The 25,421-nt window shown below is 44.4% G+C and overlaps 1 protein-coding gene across 1 annotated transcript in view; it reads right to left on the reverse strand.

The window, feature by feature from the left end:
* The window catches only part of PPP1R14A (protein phosphatase 1 regulatory inhibitor subunit 14A), a 192,381-nt gene that overhangs the window by 33,039 nt on the left and 133,921 nt on the right, over positions 1 to 25,421 (reverse strand). Inside the window, exons 2-3 of the mRNA XM_069207193.1 lie at positions 14,784 to 14,864; positions 13,989 to 14,021 (exon numbers count right to left, since the gene is read on the reverse strand). Coding sequence (XP_069063294.1) covers positions 13,989 to 14,021; positions 14,784 to 14,864 — 114 coding nt within the window. The remainder of the gene's footprint in view (positions 1 to 13,988; positions 14,022 to 14,783; positions 14,865 to 25,421) is intronic.

Below are 25,421 nucleotides of genomic sequence, written 5' to 3' on the forward strand. Positions count from 1 at the left end.
TAGGGAAACAAACATTCTAACATTCACATAAGGGTGTGGTTATTCATGGCCGAGAGGTCATGGTGTGTCAAAATTACTGACTCCTATTGATTATTGATGTTCTTGATCTGTATTGGTACGGGATATATGGGGTAAAAACTTGAAGCGAGTCAAAAGGTCCATCAGCCTATTCGCATCTCCCTTGTAAGTTCACTTAATAAGGTCTGACGCGCTAACACTTTCCAGGCCCAACAAGACCTTAGAGGACAGTTTTTTGGAACATTCCATGAAGATTCGTCAAACTGTGCCAAAGATCTAGCCAAGTAAAAAAAAAAAAAATCCTTTTCCAATGGGAACACACATACACACACACACACACACACACATATATATATATATACATACACACACACACACACACACACACACATATATATACATACACACACACACACACACATACATATATACATACACACACATACACTAAAAAATTCACAGGCGCTAAAGTTATAGCCAAGATAAAAAATAAAAAATTAAAAAAAAAAGACTAAAAAAACTACCTTTCTATAGAAGCTAGGTCCTAACTATAGCTATGATAGCTATGAGAGATATAGATATATATAGTACAAAACAAACCAGTGCTTACTCTTCCGGACAAGTTTTGGGCATTCATAGCACCCTTGTTTACAGGTAATTAATTGGCAAACCTGCAAATCAGTAATGGACTACTACTTGCATCATTATTTCCTATTAAGCTGCCAAATCGATTCTCATTGCAATGCATGCTGGGCAACGTAGTTCTTGCATGCCTATTGGGACGAATGAATTTACTGCAGAACTACGCTGTCCAGCACGCATTGTAAAACTCCGGTTTCAGCAAGCAGGAGCATTTTGACATTTCCCCCGTGTTGCAGATGGAGTGTTTGCTTTTGCTTTGTCTGTTCGGTCAGCTCCAGCCAAGCAAAAGCAAACAGCTACCCTGAGGGTGGGCACCTTCCCAGGGCCATCTATGGCTCCAAGAGGGAGGCCATGAGACGCCCCCCCCCCCACCTCCTTGTTTTCAATTTGGCCCTGGAATGTGGTGGACCCAGGGGTCCACGATGGACCCCCTTAAACAGTTTTGTAGCCCCAGGGAGGTGGCAGTCCCCCATTTTTTTTGTCAAATGCTGTCCCCGGGAGGTGATGGTTCCTGGGGCCCGAGTATTCGCAGGATCCCCCTCATTAGACATTGTCCCTCGGAGGTGGTGGTCCCTGAGGCCTGTGGTGCACCCCCATCCCATATTTTACACACAGCCTGGAGGAGGGCGCGGTCTGCGACGGTGGGGCGGGGAGGCCCAATTATTATTTAAATAGTATATTGCCTCAGGGAGGTGGTGGTCCCTGGGGCTTCTGAAAGCCCATGCACGTCCTCCTTTTTATTGCCCAAAATGCTCCTGGGACCTCCAGGAGCAACATAACAGATAAATGTGGGAGAAAGTGTTTAAAATAAATAAATAAATAAAATCAAAGCTAAATTAATAGATCCACTGCGAATTTTGAAGTGATTAAAAAAAAAAAGATACACTTTTAATCCTGGGGGATGTCAGGGGGACCCCTTCACCAAGGCTAGGTGGGTTAGGCTAAATGCACCCTGGCCCCCCAACCCCCCCCTTTTTTTTTTTTACTTTTTTTTTTAGACTCTTCTGAAGTAGAGTCTCAAAATGGCTGCCACCACTTCCTTGAAGTGTTGGCAGCCAATCAGATCTCTGCACGAGATCAGGAGTATTTGTGAAGCCGTTGCACCTCTAGTTATACAAATTTGTTTTTCTTTTAGTATTTCAAAAATTACTGAACAGATTTACATCGAACAAAAAGCACTCTTTCTAAACCAAGAGCTACCCTTCTGCCAACTTTGGTGTAACCCCATCCAGTCGCTTGGGTTGTAGTAGAGTTCAAAATTCCTATGGGAATTAAAACAAGAACACTCCTCCCCCATCCCCCTTTGTTCCTTGGCCCCAGCTCGACAGATCACCCCCAGAAAAACTTTCCATGCACAACAAGTCCATTAGGCACACACTTGGAAAATTTAGCGAAGATCCGTCAAACTGCACCAAAGATTGTCAAAATACACTTTCATTAGAAACTATTCACATTTGTGATGGAGTAATCACCTCTGCCAAACTCTGTCCTTAGTCCTAACTATAACTACTATTAGAGCATTGGAATGTTGGCAGCTGCACTGAAAACAATGGAGTGCTCTGGGCTTTTACTGGCCGGTAAAAGCCCGGATCGCCAACATTCCAATCTTTTGTTCACAGCAACGGCATGATTCTCCCTTTCGCCAAAGGTGAGGCCCAGTGGAGTATAACCTACAAATATTGAGGCCCCTAAGATTCCCCTATTAAGAATATTCGTACACAGTACTTAATTTGAGCTGGCAGCGCCCACCGACACTCATTTTTGGAGACCAACATTTATTTTGTCAGACATTTACCAAGTGCCAGAGAGGGAACACAGTGGAAAGGAGGAGAAAGGGAATGTTAGAAAAACCACCACAATCGGCAGAAGCAGGAATCTACAAGAGTGAAATAAAGGGTCAGGGAGTGTCTATTAGTGTATTAAAGAGGAATGAGGTAGATTCAACACTATGTAGCCTTAGTATTCAGCACACCAACATTTAATAGCATTATTTGCCGGCATCGAGCAGAGCTCTGATTAATGTGTAAAAGAATGAGTGCCGGTACCCACTGTTCATAAGTCTTAAGCTGAATGCACCCCTCTCCCACCATCTGTGCGTAGATGCCAATATATTGACACAAGAAAGAGGGAGATCATGGAAAAAAATAAATCAGTGGAATTAATTTTCCCCATTGACTGACATTGAAACCGAGGAAGGTTTTGGTGAGAGACAGCTAAAAAAAAAAAAAAAAAGTCATTTCTGGCTTTAAAAAAAATAAATACAAAATAAAATCAGGAGTCTCTCGCCTGAATCAGTGCTGTTGACATGTATAGGCTGCGCTGGGCCTCTGGTCAGGCCACCCAATATTCAACACAGGGAACTGAAAACACATGTTGAGGAGGCTCACGAGGCAACCATGGCCTCCCACAACGTCTTAAGGAGTAACAGACATTAACCACTCATCTGATTTGTGCTTCCCAAACTGCACCTCTGCCTCACACTTGATAAAAGATGGTGTCAGACTGCGCGTTACTATATATATCCACCTCTGAATCTACAGATGTCTGGCTTTTATCAAGACTAAAGCACCTGTGTACAGAACTGTCCCGTTTACATACCACAGTACTTTACAAAACGCAACTACATGAAGTACATTTTCGATTCTGCTTATTAGTCTGTGCTGCTTAGAGATGCTAGAAATAAAACCTCCATGAAGGCCAAGAGTTCACTGTATTTACAAAATGGCAGCCAACTGCCCATGCTCTTTGACGAAGGATTCCTAGACTCATTGAGTGTGAATGGCCCACATAGCAATGATTTAATTTGGGAGTATCAGCAAAGTGTTTCAATGTACCTCTGCCAGATTTCAGCTTAAGAAAGAACCTAAGATATGACGAGCGACTGAAGCAAATAACCGTCACTGGAAAAAGTGTTTTATTTTAAGTGTTTTATTTTAAGTGTTTACACTCGGGAAAAAAAAATCACTTGAATTGTGCTGAAAACAATTTCTTGCTGTTGAAAGTGTTTAACAAGTATATAAAGAACTGGTAAAAAAAATTAGGAACATGTTCAAATGGGTGATATGCACACTTTGCACTTCAACCCAATGTCAAGGTCACAAACATTTTGACGATTTCTACTAAAAATGTTATCAAAAGAGAGTGTTCCAGCTAATCGCTTGTTATTGGTGTCAAAATCTCCTGCAAATAAATTTTGCTGGGCATTCTGAGAAAAACCTCTTGTTTTAGTTTTATGAATTTAAAGGTCATGCAGTTGGTAAGCTAAGGCCCACAAGGTCTTACAACCCATAAAAACGTTGTTGTAACTATTCATAAGTAGCATCGTCAAAGCCTATAGGCTTGAAGTTTACCAGTTCTTAATGATGTACTGAGGAGGGAGCAGACAAAATCTGAAAACGGATGCTTCAGAAAATAAGGCAAACCTTTCTTCTGCAGCATCCGTTTTTCAGATGCATTGCTGACTTTAAGGACCAGATTTAGCAAGCAGTTTTGCCCATTCTGTGTCTATGGGAAAATGTGTTCGTACATATGGCCCTAAATTACAATAAAACCTGACTGTAAAATCGCTTCGTCAGTTCAAGAGAGGCATAAGGGCACACTCAGATATCCAATAGAAAAACTGAGACTAAAATCATTGGGTACAAAACGACCCTTGCAAGGTGACCGTGGTTTACCCCTGCTATCAGTGTCCCAGCTGCAACTTCGACCCCTGGTACTGATTTTTGCTATCATGGGTGAACAACGATCATGCATGTGTGCCATGACATGGGCCTGTCCTGAGAATTGTGGTCTTGTTGGACGGAAGGCCTGCCCATAGAGGTACCCCCAGTGAAGAAAGGCTACTGCCTTTACCAGTAGGTAAGTAGCATGAGCATACAGTGTGATCTGTAGAAGCGAACTAGCCTTTTACCTGTGTCACTGTAGTAAGGTCTACAGGCTCACCTATGTAAAGTTCTGCTGCTGTGTGCCTAACTCACCCATGGCCTAAGTTATTATGTAGCACTGTACAAAGCATGTGTGTTGTATAAATGAGCTGGGTGTATGTGTGCCTGTGAATAGCACAACACATGAAAGATTCTGGGTTCTGTTTTGGGACACTCTGGACTGAGTGGAGAAGGAGGTAGAGGAATCACCCCCGCCCAACAGATGTGTATAGCTGCTTCCCTGTGAGCTGAATGGGACATATACTGAGGAGGCTGGCTCTACCTCCAGTCAACTTCAAAAGGTTGCTCTTTGATTCTGATAAAAGGTCACTGAAAGATGTTTTGGGCACATCTCTGGAAGGAGATGTGGCTAAGTGGCTGATAAGGGAATCAAAGAGTAGGGCTTGGAGCCCTTGTGTTACCTTTTAGTGCACATCTCACTGTGGCTGACTGTAGAAAGGTAGCCTCTTTCTAGCCTTGTTACCCCCACTTTTGGCCTTATTGTGAGTATATGTCAGGGTGTTTTTACTGTCTCACTGGGATCCTGCTAGCCAGGACCCCAGTGCTCATAGGTTTGTGGCCTATATGTGTGTTCCCTGTGTGGTGCCTAACTATCACTGAGGATCTGCTAATCAGAAACTCAGTGTTTATGATCTCTCTTTGCTTTAAAATTGTCACTGCAGGCTAGTGACTAATTTTACCAATTCCCATTGGCACACTGGAACCCCCTTGGTACCCAGGGTATTGGGGTTCTAGGAGATCCCTATGGGCTGCATTTCTTTTGCCATCCATAGGGAGTTCAGACAATTCTTACACAGGACTGCCACTGCAGCCTGAGTGAAATAACGTCCACGTTATTTCACAGCCATTTTCACTGCACATAAGTAACTTATAAGTCACCTATATGTCTAACCCTCACTTGGTGAGGGTTAGGTGGCAAGTTACTTAGTGTGTGGGCACCCTGGCACTAGCCAAGGTGCCCCCACATTGTTCAGAGCAAATTCCCCAGACTGAGCGCAGGGACACCATTACACGTGTGTACCATATATAGGTCACTACCTATATGTAGCGTCACAATGGTAACTCCAAACATGGCCATGTAACATGTCTAGGATCATGGAATTGTCACCCTAATACCATTCTGGTATTGGGGTGACAATTCCATGCATCCCTGGTCTCTAGCATAGAACCCGGGTACTGCCAAACTGCCTTTCCGGGGTCTCCACTCCAGTTGCTGCTGCCAACCCCTCAGACAGGTTTCTGCCGCCTGGGCAGCCCAGTCCCAGGAAGGCAGAACAAAGGATTTCCTCTGAGAGAGGATGTAACACCCTCTCCCTTTGGAAATGGGTAGCCTCCCCCAGCCTCTGGAAACGCTTTGATGGGCACAGATGGTGCCCATCTCTGCATAAGCCAGTCTACACTGGTTCAGGGATCCCCAGCCCTGCTCTGGCGCGAAACTGGACAAAGGAAAGGGGAGTGACCACTCCCCTGACCAGTACCTCCCAGGGGAGGTGCCCAGAGCTCCTCCAGTGTGTCCCAGACCTCTGCCATCTTGGATTCAGAGGTGTTGGGGCACAATGGACAGCCCTGAGTGGCCAGTGCCAGCAGGTGACGTCAGAGACCCCTCCTGATAGGTGCTTACCTTTTAGTAGCCAAACCTCCTTTTATGGCTATTTAGGGTCTCTCCTCTGGCCTATTCCTCAGATAACGAATGCAAGAGCTCAGAGTTCCTCTGCACTTCCCTCTTCGGCTTCTGCCAAGGATCGACCGCTGACTGCTCCAGGACACCTGCAAAACCACAACAAAGTAGCAAGACGACTACCAGTAACATGGTAGCGCCTCATCCTGCCGGCTTTCAACTGTTTCCTGGTGGTGTATGCTCTGAGGGCGCACTGCCTTCACCCTGCACTGGAAGCCAAGAAGATATCTCCTGTGGGTCAACTGAATCTTCCCCCTGCCAACGCAGGCACCAAACTTCTGCATCACCAGTCCTCTGGGTCCCCTCTCATCCTGACAAGCATGGACCCTGAACACAGGAGCTGGGTCCAAGTGTCTCCCACATTCCAGTGGCCCTTCTGTCAAAATTTGGTAGAGATAAGTTCTTGCCTCCCCCACCAGACAGCAAGCCTGTGTACTGCATGATTTGCAGCTGCTCTGGCTTCTGTGCACTTCTCCAAGGATTCCTTTGTGCACAGCCTAGCCTGGGTCCCCAGCACTCAGTCCTGCATTGCCCAACTCGCTGAGTTGGACTCCGACGTCGTGGGACCCTCCTTTTGTGACTCTGAGTTCACAGATCTTCTAAGTGCCTGTTCCGGTACTTCTGCGGGTGCTGCCTGCCTCTGTAGGCTCCGAGATGCTGAGCGCCCCCAGTCTCCTCCAAGGGGCGACATCCTGGTCCTTCCCGGTCCCCAGCAGCACCCAAAATCCTCAACGCGACTCTTGCAGCAAGCAAGGCTTGTTTGCGGTATTTCTGCTTGGAAACACTTCTGCAACATCCAGCACTCCGTGGGACATCTTCCATCCAAAGGAGAAGTTCCTAGCCCTTTTCGTTGTTGCAGAATCTTCGGCTTCTTCCACCCGGAGGCAGCCCTTTTGCACCTTCATCCGGGTTTAGTGGGCATCTGCCCCCCCACCCCCCGGACAATTTTGTGACTCTTGGACTTGGTCTCCTTCCTTTACAGGTCTTCAGGTCCAGGAATCCATCATCAGTGTTTTGCTGGCGCTTGTGGTTCTTTCAGAATCCCCTATCACGACTACTGTGTCTTTCTGGGGTAGTAGGGTAACTTTACTCCTACTTTTCAGGGTCTTGGGGTGGGGTATTTTGGACACCCTTACTGTTTTCTCACAGTCCCAGCGACCCTCTACAATCGCCCATAGGTCTGGGGTCCATTCGTGATTCGCATTCCACTTTTGGAGTATATGGTTTGTGTCACCCCTAGACCTATGTCTACCTATTGCATCTTATTGTGATTCTACATTGTTTGCACTACTTTTCTTACTGTTACTTACCTGTTTTGGGTTGGTGTACATATAACTTGTGTATATTACTCACCTCCTAAGTGAGGGTATTCTCTGAGATACTTTTGGCATATTGTCACTAAAATAAAGTACCTTTATTTTTAGTAACTGAGTATTGTGTTTTCTTATGATATTGTGCTATATGATAAGTGGTATAGTAGGAGCTTTTCATGTCTCCTAGTTCAGCCTAAGCTGCTTTGCCATAGCTACCTTATATCAGCCTAAGCTTCTAGAAACACCTATTCTACTAATAAGGGATAACTGGACCTGGCACAGGGTGTAAGTACCACAAGGTACCCACTATAAGCCAGGCCAGCCTCCTACACTGACATCCAAGTGTGAACCTCTAGTCACTTCCATACCCTGTATTACGGAGCTCTTAGATTTGGAGTTGCTCCTGCTATGACAGACTGCTTTCTGGGAAAGGGCAGGACAAAGGGGAGGGCACCTCCAAAAGAAGCAGGTCTTCAACAAAAACTTCACAGACAGACACTAAATCACATTTTGCGTCTGAAAATGGACAATAAGAAGGGGTGCTCAAGGCCCCAAAATTTGTTAACTGCCAAGCAGCCAATCGTCCTGTGCAAGGAGGAAGCTCTACCTCTGACCAGGACTATGGGCTAAGGCCTCTCAGCCTCCCAGCTGGGTGAGGAATCACCACCCAGGGATCAGGAGCGGTTTCTTCTTAAGTGCATGGGAGCATCACCCCATTGCCTGGTTTGAGCCAGGCAGGCAAAAATAAAATGACAATGAAAATATTTACCATTTCCTTTTCACTGGCACAGTGCACACTGAAGCAGTGCTAGCCCTGAGCCCAGAGACATGCTGGGTATGTCCTCTGCTGCAGATTGGCAGTAGAGGACAGAAGCAGGGCTGAGTGGATGCTCCAAAGTGTGCAAGTCACTTTGGCCTGCTGTTTTGTACTGGCAAAAGTGACATGCTCACTTTAAAGCTCTCCTCTCAGCTGTCTTAAGACAGGTGAGTGGAGACCAAGCACAGGCCTCCAGAGGCCTAAAGGAGCATCCAGCCAGCCTGGTACATCCACTCCAGACTCTCTCATGCTGGTTAACAGCATAAGGGCAGTGTCTGGATTGGTTTGGGAGAGCTCTTCCTCTATTGGACAGCAGAACACAGGAGGACGCGCACCGTGAGAGCAAGTGTTTTATTTTATTTCAAATGTGTCATGCATGTAAGTGTGTAATGGATGTACGTGTAGTGGTTGTGTTTACTTTGTATTTAGTGTTCTGTTTTAGTGGGGGTTTTGGAGGGAGAGGGTATTTTATTTTGGTTTTTTTTTTTGTTTTCTTTTTTTTTTATTTTCTTTTTCAGGGAGGGGTGGTTTACTTTGGGATTTCAGAGGGAGAGTTTTATTTTTTGGGAAGTAGTTGGGCACTTCACTCATCCCACCACTTGACTAATCGAGAGTCTGTGGAACTCCTGAGACTCAGAATACTAGTGGGGCATAACCTGAATATTGCCTATGGTGAATAGGGAAAAATAGCTAGCCAGAAGAAAGTGTTACTCAGGCAACTGACTATTGAACACTAGAGCCCTGAGCCCATGGGGCTGTGTGCATTGTATGTGTATACCGCATTTTACTTTGTATATAAACACTTTGTTATAAAATAATTTGAATAGACAATCTTTACTGCTGCTCTTGAACGTATTTTGAGTTGTGAGTCTGCTTTCATCCCCCTATATCTACAATCCCCTAGAAGCCTTGGACTACCCGACCTGTGCTACCACTGAGTCATGTGCTGAAGGGCTACTTGATGCAGTTGCTCAGGACCCATAGTAGCATTCCTCAAGACAAGGAGTTAAAGGCCTTGACTCACAATGTTGGGCCCAGTAGCTCCTACTTACCCGGTGGCTTGCTGAAAGGGGTTCTTACAGAAATACTCCCAGGCTCTGAACACAGATTCAATTGACAATGCTCAAGTCTAAGGTGGAAGTTTCCAGAGCAAAGAAACCAATGTATGAAGAATGCCAACCCAATGCCTCTTAAAGTAAGTGCAGAATACAGCAGGTTTCTCATGTATGGAGTAAGTACCATAGGCAAGAGATCTAGAAAGCTCAGTGTTTCAAAATGCCTGTTTTGCGTTTGCTGTACAGGGAGTGCAGAATTATTAGGCAAATGAGTATTTTGACCACATCATCCTCTTTATGCATGTTGTCTTACTCCAAGCTGTATAGGCTCGAAAGCCTACTACCAATTAAGCATATTAGGTGATGTGCATCTCTGTAATGAGAAGGGGTGTGGTCTAATGACATCAACACCCTATATCAGGTGTGCATAATTATTAGGCAACTTCCTTTCCTTTGGCAAAATGGGTCAAAAGAAGGACTTGACAGGCTCAGAAAAGTAAAAAATAGTGAGATCTCTTGCAGAGGGATGCAGCACTCTTAAAATTGCAAAGCTTCTGAAGCGTGATCATCGAACAATCAAGCGTTTCATTCAAAATAGTCAACAGGGTCGCAAGAAGCATGTGGAAAAACCAAGGCGCAAAATAACTGCCCATGAACTGAGAAAAGTCAAGCGTGCAGCTGCCACGATGCCACTTGCCACCAGTTTGGCCATATTTCAGAGCTGCAACATCACTGGAGTGCCCAAAAGCACAAGGTGTGCAATACTCAGAGACATGGCCAAGGTAAGAAAGGCTGAAAGACGACCACCACTGAACAAGACACACAAGCTGAAACGTCAAGACTGGGCCAATAAATATCTCAAGACTGATTTTTCTAAGGTTTTATGGACTGATGAAATGAGAGTGAGTCTTGATGGGCCAGATGGATAGGCCCGTGGCTGGATTGGTAAAGGGCAGAGAGCTCCAGTCCGACTCAGACGCCAGCAAGGTGGAGGTGGAGTACTGGTTTGGGCTGGTATCAAAGATGAGCTTGTGGGGCCTTTTCGGGTTGAGGATGGAGTCAAGCTCAACTCCCAGTCCTACTGCCAGTTCCTGGAAGACACCTTCAAGCAGTGGTACAGGAAGAAGTCTGCATCCTTCAAGAAAAACATGATTTTTATGCAGGACAATGCTCCATCACACGCGTCCAAGTACTCCACAGCGTGGCTGGCAAGAAAGGGTATAAAAGAAGGAAATCTAATGACATGGCCTCCTTGTTCACCTGATCTGAACCCCATTGAGAACCTGTGGTCCATCATCAAATGTGAGATTTACAAGGAGGGAAAACAGTACACCTCTCTGAACAGTGTCTGGGAGGCTGTGGTTGCTGCTGCACGCAATGTTGATGGTGAACAGATCAAAACACTGACAGAATCCATGGATGGCAGGCTTTTGAGTGTCCTTGCAAAGAAAGGTGGCTATATTGGTCACTGATTTGTTTTTGTTTTGTTTTTGAATGTCAGAAATGTATATTTGTGAATGTTGAGATGTTATATTGGTTTCACTGGTAATAATAAATAATTGAAATGGGTATATATATTTTTTTTGTTAAGTTGCCTAATAATTATGCACAGTAATAGTCACCTGCACACACAGATATCCCCCTAACATAGCTAAAAGTAAAAACAAACTAAAAACTACTTCCAAAAATATTCAGCTTTGATATTAATGAGTTTTTTGGGTTCATTGAGAACATGGTTGTTGTTCAATAATAAAATTAATCCTCAAAAATACAACTTGCCTAATAATTCTGCACTCCCTGTATATTGTCCTGGATTACTAAGAAGGTGTTGAAGCTTGGGTAGGATGTAGGCTGATTCCAACTGTAGCAATGTGTGCCTGTATGAAGGAACTGAAGGTATGGTGGTATTTTAAAATCATTGGTATTTTACCATTCTGCTCTGAAGCAGATCGATCTTAATATGAACCCTAGGACATCTATACAAAATCCTGACTGCCCACTACCACTTACCGTGGCTAAACAATTTGGCAGTTAGTGAAAAAATCGTGCAGGGCACTAAAGCAGTCGGGAAAGGGCACACTTTCTAGTGGTAGAAGAGGGCAGAGGATGATCCCTACTTGGAGAAGGCAGTCTGAGGAGGTCAGTCGCCTCATAGTTTAGCACTGAAGAGACTGATCGGAGTGGTTAGGGAAAGAGGGCCATGTTGACAGTAAATGGCCATGAAGAGGTTTGAGGCATGGTTCCTAGCTTGGTGTTTTAGTGGGATAATGCATCAAGAGCAGGTATCCGTGTTTAACCACGTGGGCACAAGTTAAAATCTTAGTAGATCCGTTTTTCCTTTTAACTTTCCTGGGTTAAAACAAAGAGAACCCACTGAGCATCACTGTGACTAACAGATCCTCGCCACCCCATCCCAGAGCAAATGTGTGTTCTCTTAAGTCACCTCCGGGCATTCAGTGTGTAATAATGAAACTTAACTGACTCAGGAAGCTGTAGAACTTCCTCAGAGAGTTTTCAGCATTCACCGGGCACAAGGTAAGGAGAGCGACTAGCAAAGAGAAAGTGGAGACCTTCACTCATTGTCCAGCAAAGCAGTGGAAACCATCCATCGCTGAACAGCACTCAAAACCCTTAAAAACCCAGTATCACTAGGATCATCAGATAGGCTGGGCATTTAAGTGAGTATGCACTTCATTTGAGAGTTTCAGGTGTAACAATGGCTCTACGAAAAGTGCATCAGACTGGTGCTATCTAGTATAAATTTGTTGCAATAGGTCTAGGATGTCAGTGCTCTTCTAAACTGCTGCCGTCCACTACTTCCGTTCACTGGGCAGTCCAGGTAGAAGACCCTACTCTGGTCAATCACCAGAAGCAGTAAAGACTGAATGTTCAACTGCTTTGGGCACTTGATATTTCAGCCTCCTGAAAGTTGGGCTTTGGGGTATGATGGGAGCATAAATGGATCAATACAAGGCAAAAGTCACAGCATTATTTTCAAATTTTTTAGGGAGACCGCTAAATAATCTGACTTGTGCTAGGTCACTCCCAGGAGAATGATTTAATCCAACACTAACTGGCAGCCTCCTTGAAACGAGACCTCAAGGCAAAGTAGGACGGGCTATGGAAATTTGTAAGTTTCTGGGACGGCTGGTGGCAGTCACGAACTGTGCTGAGAGGACACACTAACCCTTTGAGTAATATGCACGGTGAAAACAAAACTCACATGGAGTTTGGGATGACTCATCTTTCTACAAAAGGGGAGGACTTTTCCTGCAGGAGCAAACATAAATTTGCAGATTCCTTGCAGTGGCGTTTGAACATTATCCTTTAAACTTAAGTAGGGTAACAAGGATCCCTAAAGGAAGAAAAAACAAAAGCCGAAGCCACGAGGAGGGTGCCGATTTCGTAGGAGCTCACAGCATGGTGGGGATAGGGTTGTTTAAGCATGTTTGGCACTACTACATTCAAGGCTGGTTAAGGCTTTTTTGGTAGAGTGAGGGCCAATTTACTAAAGTGGTTGTTATATCATGTTATATATATCAAGTTACGCCCTAAGGAAGTATTGGCTGGACAATGGTTATGTCCATTGATTGACTGTTGATTTCAGGGTCTCTGCCCTCACTCCCATACTCCCTCCCTGAGAAGCCTTTGACTTTTTGCCCTCGCTATCCCAAGAGTCAAGTGTAGAAAGAGTATACCGGACCCCATTTGCAGAGCCATAGGAGGACACCGAGGCAAAGGACCCGACCACCACAGATGTAGCCATCTATACTGTAAGACATGCATACACACCCTCTGATCTGCTTCCATCCACTCTGCCAAGTGGTGTGGCCCACTGTGTTTGTCTCTATCACAGACTATGCGCTGAAATGTGAAATTTACATCAGCTGAGCACAAATTCCCTAGAATCACTCGGATGTCATGAACTAGAAAGGGTAAAGTGTGATTAAAACTAGAAGACCCAAGTTTTGATCAGGGTGGAGAAAAGCTTATTTGCTAGCGTGGCAGTGCAGAGGATTCACTATAGACCAGGACTGAAGCTTACTGAATGACCAAAGCATTTTATACATGGAAGGGAAGGAGTCTTCCTGGGTGGGATTATTAAGCCATTCCTAAGGATAGAACCGCAAAGGTTCAACATCTGAAAACTAAAAATGGATAAAGGATGTGATTTGCAAGTTAATTCGGGAATTTGTTTTATAGAAATGCGCTGAGTTTTTGAGTTGCACCAGTCCCTTATTATCAAGGCATGCATCATGTTTGGGTCTTCGAGCTGGTCATCGCCTTCTGCTCGCACTGAACGGAAAAAGGCAGCCATTGCAATTTGTGAAGCACAGTAGTGAAAGCCTCTTATGCAGTGACTGCAGCTGGCAAAGGTACCACACTTGCAGCAAGGATACATTTCGTATAAAGGGACCTGTAAACGCTACAGCATTTTCAAAGTGTGCAACGATTTTAAATCCCATCAATAGCAATATTGTAGGCCAATGTCTTAACCAAAAACGTAGATCAGCCACTTACCTCTGTATTGTTGCTGCAGGACTCCAAGATGCCCTGAAACAATAACAATCATTAAAAGTGGGCGGACGGGAGGCTTTTTCAATACATCGACCAGTACTGACTGGCCATCAGTAGTATTTTATAAGCGGTGTACAAGTAGCATTGTGCATACAAATATTTGTAAGAAAATATGAAAATGCATCAGTTTCACCTAACTGGGTTAAAACTCACATGCTACTAATGAATAACTAAAGGCTTGATTTTAAAAGGGGAAATGTTGAAAATGTTTTACTGATGACGCATTCAAATAGAATCTCTAAGATACATTTACTAATTGTCAGTTATTTCTGGGGTCATATCTACCACTTTAGGTAGAAGCAAAGACAGACGAGAAAGAAGCGCAACAGCCTGTAATTAACCCAACTAACCAAAGCAGTAATGTTCTGGTATGTAGACCACGAGGAAACAGCATGGGCCACATCTGTAAAAAGAGGATTTGTGCCTTCGAAGTGTTGTGTAAAATGCAATTTTAAAGCCAGCATCAGGAATGCTAGCCAGCCTAGCACACTTGGAAATATTTTACACATGTAAGACAGATGGCCTAAAACCGTCCATTCAGAATCATGGTTCTGTGCAGTGTTTAAAGGCATAGCCACTATCTTACGCCACAGACCTGATCGATGAACATACATGTTCTACATTTGGAATACCCCAGTTTTCTGTAAATGTTCTATCTAACAGCATCTGTCAACTTTAGCTCCCTCTTTCCCATTTCACTTTTTAGGTAAAATTAAAACAGTCCAAATCATTTCATACCTTGAGTTTTCTGTGCCTTGCCTCATCACTTTCAAGGTCCAATAGATCATCAATATTTACTTCATCAGGCATCTCTGATTCCTATGACAAAGAAAAATAGTCCAGAAATATTGATACCAGTATCAAAACAAGGATCTATACACTAAAATACAATACAAAACTGCAGCCTAATAAATTATTTGGTTTAATAGAGAATGGCATCACTCAAAGAAATGAAAAGTCAATGGATGCTAGGACAAGCTTCAGCACCAGTCATTTCTATTATTTTCTTATATCATTGGAGATCAGAAGAAACTGCAAGTTTGCAATATCCCACATCTTGTGGTACAAGCAGGCCAATGTTTTCATACTGAAATTTACCAAACAGAGCAACTTCCATTACAATCTAGGCAGATTTGTTCCTCCCTAATCAATATAGCCTATGAGGGCAGCAAAAAGAGCACAACAGATTCCTCCAGACTCCACTTATCTTGGCAGCGCAAACACTCCAGAGATCAGTGTATCCCAAACTTTGGTCATCTAATCCCTTCACCCTTATGCATACTCCGGGCCGGACTGACCATAGCAGGCATCAGGCATTTCCCCAGAGGATTGGAAGGGTGGGGGCCAGTTTTGCAGCAGTGAGGGCTTGTTTTGCAGCAGTGCTACAATATCAGCCTCCAGTAGCAAAAGCAGCAGTCCTTCACACTTGCAGCCCCCGAACAACCCCTTCGCACCCCCCAAATCTCATTGACAAAGCTATACCTACTAAATTATGCTGCAAGAAAAATGACCCCCCCTCCCCAAAAAAAAAAAAAAAAAAATTGATGTTCTGTATAATGCGGCACATCCTATGGCAGTATTTCAGTAAACATCCATTATGTCTGGCGAACAATTCACCTCATTATTATCAATATAACAGATGAATACAACAATCAGTCACAGAACTGTGACCAGTTATACTCTGCCCGTAATGACAATCCCTTTGCAACGTGGTGGCACTTTTTTGAACTAGTAGCAACATGCATTTTGGTTGAACCCTGCAAATTATGTAGCAGGTGGTCGATTATGTGTGACGTGGGGTAAATCTATCATTATTCGGACACCACTGTGGCAGCACAGTACCATAATTCTAATGGTCCTGTGAAAGCATGTGAGGTGTTTTGGTTTCAGTTACAAAAACAGATTTATGTATTTTATTTGTGTATTTGTAAGGGGCAGATTTCACTGGAAAAACCTTGGATTGTGCTTTATGTGGCTCTGGTGAGTTCATAGTTTATGCCCCTAATGTTTGCTTTAGAATGCTTTCAGAATGGTGAAGTCAAGCAGTTCATGTACTACTCTGCTTTAATGCTTTCAGTGTTAAGGGGAGTATAGATACCCACAACAGCATACAGGTTGGAATACAGAGATCCCAGGAGTTTGTCAGACTAGCTGGCGAAGCACCAGAAACTCAATATGATGCTCGGCCCAATGTCAACAATAGTTTTTACTAGCTCATTTCCTTTGATAAGGCCAAGGCCGCTAGAAGTGTTTCCTTGTCCAGAACATTTCTTGTCAGCAGTTTTTCAGGACTTTCCGTCTCCTGCAGTAATCAGCTCAGCCGACAGTTCGCAGCAGCTAAAGAAATACACGTGGAAATGTAGCTCTGTAGTAAGTTGGGCTCTGGTTGTAGTACCAAACCTAAAAACACCCCCACACTTTTAGCCTGGGGTCAGCATGTTTTTGGACTGTAGTGCACTGGGATCCTGCTAACCAGGACCCCAGTGCCAGTGCTCTCCCCAAACATTGGTAAAATTGTACTTCTAGCCCCCACAATTGGCATACTGGTATGCCCATTTAAGTCCCTAGTATATGGTACTTAGATACCCAGGGCATTGGTACACAAGGGGTCTCATGGGCTGCAGCATGTATTCCACCCCCCCCCCCCCTCCCATGGAGCCCATGCAAACTGTCTGCAGGGCTGCCATTTCATCACCGATGTAAGGCTTACCTTCTATCCTGGTCACCGCACAGACACTGTCACCTCTCTGGCAGGCCAGTCAGCCCAAGGGCAGGGTGCATGTCCCTAAGTGTGAGGGTACCCTTGCATGAGCAGGGTATCCCTACAAGCCCCAGACTCCATTCCCTGGACTTTGTAAGTGGGGGGAAGCCATCTTAAGATATATAGTGGACACTGGTCAATACGAGTGGTCCAACTACATAATGGCTTCTCCGAACGGAGGTATGTTTGGTATCAAACATGATGGAATCGTGCAACTACACTGATTCCAGTGCTAGTTGCAAGATTATCTATACTCTGGGGGTTCCTTAGCGGATTCCCCCAGTTCGACCTATACAGTCTTATGGGGTCTGGCTGCCGGCCCACGCTGCTGACCCCAAACACTGTTCTGACCTCCTGCTGGTGAGCCGGACTCGACCAGCAAAAAGCAGAACAAAGGGTTTCCTGCAAGGGAGAGGTGTGACCATCTCCCCCTTTGTATTTGTCTATGGACAGGGGTGGCCTCTGAGCGCCACAAAACTGCTTTGAAGGGCATATTTGGTGCCCTCCTTGCATAATCTGGTTTGCACCAGTTCAGGAACCCCTGGTTCCCGCTCTGGTATAAAACCACACAAAGGACAGGGGAGCGACCACTCCACTTGTCCAGTTCCTCCCCTAGGGAGGTGCACAGAGCTCTGCCAGGTGGCCTCCTCTGGGTCCTGCCCATCTTCTGACCAAATTGGGAGACGGTGGAACCCTGCTCCTGCCACTGGATTTGAACTCCTGTGCACTGCAACTGTTGCTCTTGCCAAGGCTTACTGGCCCTTCCTCCAAAAGATCTTTGAGCAACAAGAAGCCCCAGGCTCCAGCACTCTGCAGTCCGAAGATCAGCCTCTGTTCTGCAACTTTCTACGATGTGGGACTTCTATTTTATTATGCTGCTGAGGCCTCCTTGTGACTCCATGTGTCCATTGCCTGTGGGTCACTTGTGGGGGCTCCAATGACTACTTCTGGCCATCCCTGATCCCTCCCCCCCCCCCCCCCCAAAGGGTAGTCTCCTGGACCTTGCTGGTCCCCCAAGAACTTGCAAATCCATCTTCAGCTCCTGCTTGCATTTGCCAGTGCTCGTTGGTTGCCTCACTGGTCACTGACCCTCCCGCAATCTGGCAACCAACGTGCTACAGGTCATAGGTGACTCCTAGGGTCTTCTGCAGCTCCTGGACCCTGCAGCTGGACTTCCTCCAGCACCAACCTGCAGGAACCTCGCCCTCTAAGAGAGTGGGCATTGCCACCTGCACCATGTAGGCACCTCGGAGGGTGCTGGACTCGGTCCCTTTCCTTTTCAGGTCTTCTACATCTGGAATCAGTCATTGGGTTCCACTGGCCGGGTCCACGGGTCACAACAGCAGCTGGACAGCCGAGGCCTCCACTGGCTTCAGTGAGGGTTTCCAACGTCCTTTGATCCCTATGCATCCGGTACCCTTGGTGTGGGAACTCCTGTCTTCTGAGTATCCTTGGGTGGGGGGACACTTTCCAACGTTCATCCTGTCTCTGGGTCCCCTTGGGGTCCACTGGGAAGAGTCCTGAAACTCACAAATTCCAACCACGACTTGCCTGTGTTGGTCTATGGGATGACTGGGTAGGTAACCACTCTGCACCTGGTCGCTGGAGACACTTGCTGTACTTACCTCAGGTGTTTACATTCTTCTCCAGCCCCTAGCTAACTACCACACTTACCTTATTTGGGTTCACTATTTTGCATTCCACTTAGTATATGGTTTGCCCCCCGCTCATGGGGCCCTGAACATTTCATGCTATTTCTGCTTATTTGGTGTGTATGTATATCATGTGTAGATGGCTCCAAAGAGATTTACCAATGCTAGTCTAGTAGTTAGTGCTGTAATAAAGAATTCTTTACCTTCAACATTTGTGTGGTTCTTTCTTGTATGGGAGTTACTGTCTGACTACTGTTGTATTGCAAGTACTTTCCATTCCTCCTGGATAAACTTCAGCTGCTTGCCTCGGCTACCCCTAAAGAGCTTTGCTATCTGGGCACCTAAACACCATCTCTAAGGGCTGCCTGGACTCCGTATAGGGTGCCACACAATAGGTGTAAACCATATACTCAGCCGGCCTCCTACAACCACCACACACACTTTCACTGTGCTGACTTCCCTCTACCACAGTGGTCTCCAAACTTTATAATGCCGCGCACCCCCCAAGTTGAAAAATAAAAATCATTGGGCCCCCCACAGAATTTCTCACAATTTTTATAAAGATGGCAATGTTTAAATATGTCTAGACCTATTTAAACTTTGCAGTTAAGTGCTGTTACCTTTTTAAAAATGCAATGACATGCTTCTGCTTAAAGCAATGTTATCTGTATAATGCTGCTTTTGGCTAGAGTCTGGGCCCCCCTATGGGGGCCTACCCCCCCAGTTTCAAGACCTCTGCTCTACCAGGACAAATGTCAGCACCCAGCTACAATTTTGGTAAATGCACACTGGGGAAAAAAGGTGCGATTCAAAATGGTTTATGGTGGAAATGGATTTAGAACAATTTTTATCTGGCCTGTGCTCTTTGATATAGCAAATTGCACTGGTGAAATGTTCGTAGAAACATAATAGATGTGATTTTTTTGGGGAAAAGGGAAAACTGACCTTGGCAATCTTTGAAAGAAAGCAAAATCGATTTTTCTGGGAGTGGTGCATCAGAGGTTTGAAACATTTGAGTAAGGAATGCTTTTTACAAAGCAAAGCAAATAACATGAACAGTAGCAACAAGTAGACATTTATATTTAGCGACTTAAAACAAACATTGGAAAAGCCAGTAGGCCTGGGTTAAAATGTAAAAAAACAGTGCAAACAAACATGCAAAAATAATGTTTCCAAGTGATAGGAATTGAAGCTAAACATATTGGATTTGTCCATGCCTTATTGTAGTGTTAAAGGAACTAGTGTGTGGTACTTGTGGTAGTAGTACTATTGGTGATATTGATAATGACATTGTGGTACTGGTGCTGGCATAGTCAAACGCTGGCAAAGCCAATAAGTTTAGCTTTAGAGCAGTGGTGCAGGTGCTGGTTGTGTGATACTGGGCATGATGGGATTAACCCTTAGCTGCTGGGCCTTCACATCTTCTCCCCCCACCCCCCCCACCCACCACCACCACCCCCCAAATGCGGATCCTTTTTTTGGCTATTTGGGGTAGTTCCCACTTATGCCCTCATAACTTTGTCCACATAAGCTATCCATGCCTAATTTGCATCTTTTTCCCAACATCCTAGGGATTCTAAAGGTACCCAGAGATTGTGGATTCCCCTGGAGGAGACCAGGGAAATTAGCCAAAATACAACGATTTTTTTTTTTTATTTATTTATTTATTTTTAAATGGGGAAAAAAGGGCTGCAGAAAGCATGTGTCCCCGCTCCCCCCCGAAAATGGCATCAACAAAGGGGTTGTGGTGCTAAATTCATCTTCCCAGTTTTCAGGAACAGGCAGACTTGAATCAGAAAACCCCATTTGTCAACACAATTTTGGAATTTTATTAGGACATACCCCATTTTTACTATTTTTTGTGCTTTCAGCCTCCTTCCAGTTAGTGACAGAAATGGGTGTGAAACCAATACTGGATCCCAGACAGCTAAACATTTCTAAAAAGTAGACAAAATTCTGAATTCAGAAAGGGGTCATTTGTGTAGATTTTTCAAGGTTATCCTACAGAAAGTAACAGCTAAAATAAAAATATTGAAATGGAGCTGAAAAAACAAACAGCCATTTCTCTCCATGTTTTACTCGAAAATGTGACATCTCAGGAAAATGTTAAAAAGCAATATACGGTTACGTTTGCTGGACTTCTGGTTGCAGGGACATATAGGGCTTGTAGGTTCATCAGGAACCCTAGGTACCGAGAGCCAATAAATGAACTGCACCTTGTTATGAGTTTTCATTGTATACCGGGTATACAGCAATTCATTTGGCGAAATATAAAGAGTGAAAACTAGGTCTCAAGGAAACCTTTGTATTTCCAAAATGGCACAAGATAAGGTGTCGAGAAGCAGTGTTTATTTGCACAGCTCTGAATTCTGGGGTCCAGATACTAGCATGTGAATTAAAGGGCATTTCTTAAATAGACTTTTTTTTTTTTTTTACACAGTCTTACATTTGGAAGGAAAAAATGTAGAGAACGACAAGGGGCAATAACACTTGTTCTTTTATTTTGTGTTACCCCAAGTCTCCCGATAAAAATGGTACCTCACTTGTGTGGGTAGGCCTACTGCCCGCAACAGGAAATGCAACATGGACACATCACATTTTTACATTGAAATCGGACGAGTTGTTTGAAAAGTGCCTAGCTGTGGATTTTGGCCTCTAGCTCAGCCGGTACCTAGGAAAACCTACCAAACCTGTACATTTTTTAAAACCAGACACCTAGGGGAACCCAGGATGGCCTAACTTGTGGCACTCTCACCAGATTCTTACCCAGAATCCTTTGCAAATCTAAAAAATGTGGCAAATAAAACACCTCACATTTCGGTGCTTCAGAGTTCGGGAATCTGAGAGGAGCCACAAATGTCCTTCCACCCAGTATTCCCCCAAGTCTCCTGATAAAAATGGTACCTCACTTGTATGGTTAGGCCTAGTGCCCATGCCAGGAATAGATCACACAGTGGTCAATGTTGGTCCTTAAATGAGGGCAACTGTTGACCCTGGGGCGATCCATTCCTGATGCAGGCACTAGGTACAGGCACTCTAGTGGGGTATCGTTTTTATCAGGACAGGTGGGGAAACACTGGGTGGTGGGAATTTTGTGGCTCCAGCATATTCCTGTAGTTTGTGTGACAAATGCAAGAAAAAAAGTAGAGTTTTTATTCAACATTTCAGCTTTGCAGGGAATTCTGGGTAAGAAAACTTTGGGAAATCCATACATCACCTCTGGACTCCTCCGGATGTCTAGTTTACAGAAATGTCTGGGTCTGGTGGGTTTCCCTATATGGCTGCCAAGCCCAGGACCAAAAAATGCAGGTGCCTGCCTTAGAAAACCAGGTTGTTTTGTGATAGATAAATTTGATGTCTCCACAATACGATTTGGGAGGTGGAATTTGGGGCTGAACTAAATTGGGGAGCTCCCAAGATAGCACTCTGTGCTTGCCGCCACATGCACCTGCTCTCTGGGTTGGGCTAACCCACTATTGTCCCGCTGCACAGACTGCTTGCGAAGGAACAGCAGGATTGTCCTCATCACCTGCCTCAATCACTGGAAGAGGAGTTATCAAATGGGACTCCTCAGACTGAAAAATCTGAGTCTGCACCATTGTCCTATCCCTCAGGTGCTGTCTCAGTATCTGCTGTCTCGTCTCTGATCCTACATCAAAGCTGTCCTCTATAACCAGAGTTAGGGCTTGAGCAGCAGTCATCCAACGAGATGCCATCTCTGCTACTGGCTAAACTGTCGCTCTAAAACCCTAGCCTATGTACACAGTCACAAAATTGCTGGTGGGTGTGTGAAACCTGCAAAAGTAGAGGTCACCTTACATTCGCTTCTTCCCTCAATCAGCATGTTGTCTCAAGACACTCAAAAAACAAAAAACACTATTATATCCATCTTGTTACAAATCAATCGTCAGTCTTTAGTGCCTCTAGCGAGTCCAACAATCATTATTGGTTCTCCCATTACCTCCTCGGATTCCCTCACTACCACCCAGTAAAAGTGCATTTCATCTCCATAGCTGCCCCCCCTTGCACATTCCACTCAGCTATGCACATATAATACAGTTTTGATCCTTTCAGTAGGCATATACACCTTCTGCACTACTTTATGGCATCAAAACTGCCACTAGTCAAAAGTCAGATCTTTTTCTAGCAGGAACATAATCACAAGAGTATATATAAATAAAATAATTCACTTTTATATGTGGGTGTGGTTTTCCGGGGGGCCAGTTGCAGCCCCCCAAGGAACCACAAACTGACAAAAGTGATTGCTATAGATAGATCTATCTATCTATTTTTTTTAAACAGCTGTCTGGTTTCCTTATTCCCCCCCCTTTCCAAATGAAATCCCTGATGTCTACTGGGGTTTGAACTGGTTCAGGAAGGCCTCGTTTGAAAGAGTCTCCCCTTTCAAACAAGGCCTTACGAAACGTCAGGAAGGTCGTTTGGGCCGGTTTTCCCCACCAGAGCAGGAAGCAGCCACAAGGCCGCTTCCTGCTCTGGTGAGCAAAACAAACAGTGATGTCAGAACAGGGAGAGTGGGAAATCGGGGGAGACATGGAAGAACTTCCGTGTCTCCCAGGGGTTTAATTTAATTTTTAATAAAACGCATCAGAAGATTTTTTAACCCCCTCCTTGGTGTTGGCCACTGGTCGTGACCCGCACCAGGGCGGTAGTGTGGGCATCGGCCAGTGGCCAATGCCCGCAGTTAGATTAATAATGGCACTGTAGTACTGGGATTGGTGGTGGTAGTTTCTGTAAGGTAATGGTAGTTTTGTGGTATTTGGAGTTTTGGTGGTATTGGTGTTAGAACTAGCTGGTGCGGTTCGTGGTGGTATAGGTAGTTGTGTGGCACCAGTGGTGAGAAGATTGGTGGTACTGAACCAGTGTATCAGGATGTATAATAGTGAAGGTGGTATTGTCAGTGTTTGAGACAAATCTATATGTAATTGATTAGGTTATTGGTGGTGTTACCGGTGGGATTGTATTGTTGCTGTAGTATTGATTCTTGTGATGTCTGTATTGGTGGTGTGTGGTACTAGCGTTGGTAGTGGAAATGTGACGGATGGTGTTTGTGGTATTGGAGGTGCTCTTCAAGTACCCACATACATGTATTTCTAATGCATGCACCTCAAATATTTTTTGTTTTATCACATTAGATTTACACGTCCTAAAGAAGGCTGGTTAAAGTGATTACCTTATACATGTGTTGTGCACAGAAAGCAATATTTTTTTTTGTGGTCGTCATGACTAGAGTACAAGCCTGTCCCTAACCCGGCCTCCCAACTACTTTTCGTTAAAGGTCTGAATGTAACAAAACATGTGATTGTAGAGTGTTTTTAGATTGAAAATAGTCCTTCATGGTTTGCCGATGTTTATCATTCCACCTCCTGTGGAAGGTTTGCAAAGACTTTAATATAACTTGAATATTTCGACTGAGGAATACTACTTTGGGTGGGTTTAAAATGTGAATGTCTAAAACCATGGTTGAAAGGGCTAATCCAAATAAGTCAGTGGTTGAAGGGAGCCAACCTAATCTCCCCTATTGATATTGTAAGCAGTATATCGTGCAAACAGCAGCACTGTCAAGTTAGATCTAAAAGGTTCATCACCATCAAAAGAAAATGCACAATCTCACAATAAACTCTACACTTCTGACAATTATCAGGAAGCAGGAATGAAAAATGAAAGATTGAATTCAAAGAGGAGTCAGCAAACAAAAAAAAACAACAACAAAAAACTGACAAATGACTAGATGCCATAACAATGTGGGAGTCAATCAACAATATGAAGCATAGACTTTATAAAAGCAGATCATCTCTTTATATGCTTGCACATGAACAGTGAAAGAATAGTTTGTGTGAGCCACTAGGGAACATACCCAGTCATTTTTAGGTCGAAGCCTACCAGACAGAAGAACTGTCTGGTTTGCTGAAGACATCCTGGGGCCATTCGGAAAGCTGCCCATTGATTACTATTGGCTTTGTATATCACATTTGCTTGCTTTCCATTTGCTGGTTTAATTGATTTTAGGCTGTTCAGCTTGAGTAGTCCATCCTGTGGAGCATATCCTGTTTACTGTATTCTTCCACAGTGCTTGCTTTCTGTACACAGGTCTTTAACCGTTGTTCTTATCTTGTCACATTTGCTGTGCATTCAAAGACAGAGGTCAAATGTCAGGCTCTGCCTTCCAAAGGGTCTTAGTGTTTACTTTTCTTGCTCTAATAAACCAAGGGCATTAAAGGAGTTTTTATTGTTTTCTCCCTTTGATTCTGTATAGGGTTTTCTCACCCTTTTCCATTCGCTCAGCATGCCTCTGTTGCAGCTTCTGGGTTTTGCTAGTACTGTGACACCTTTAAGTACTGGGTGCTCTACAAATTTATTTTACTTCTCTACTTACTAACGGCTTCTTTCTAGCACAAAACAAAATCTAAATGCCTGTAAATGAACTGCGCAAATATTTCAGAATGTATCTAAATTAGGGAAGCACAAAGTATTGTTTGTATTTCTGATGGGTACTGCAACCAAATATTTGAATATGATCAAAACTAATCAATACACTACGTTCTACCGCTTCCACGTTTGTGCACTGTATAGTTTTATCAGTAAAACTATGTCTCAATTAAAATGACCATTACATGTGCACAATGTGTTGCCTGGAATGGCAGTGCACTACCACACCATGCATACTCCACTCTACTACACCGCTCCATGCCACTCTACTACACTACACTACACTACACTACACCGCTCCATGCCACTCTACTACACTACACTACACTACACCGCTCCATGCCACTCTACTACACTACACTACACCGCTCCATGCCACTCTACTACACTACACTACACCGCTCCATGCCACTCTACTACACTACACTACACTACACCGCTCCATGCCACTCTACTACACTACACTACACCGCTCCATGCCACTCTACTACACTACACTACACCGCTCCATGCCAC

This window comes from Pleurodeles waltl, chromosome 9 (assembly GCF_031143425.1).
Source record: "Pleurodeles waltl isolate 20211129_DDA chromosome 9, aPleWal1.hap1.20221129, whole genome shotgun sequence".
NCBI classification, from domain to species: domain Eukaryota; kingdom Metazoa; phylum Chordata; class Amphibia; order Caudata; family Salamandridae; genus Pleurodeles; species Pleurodeles waltl.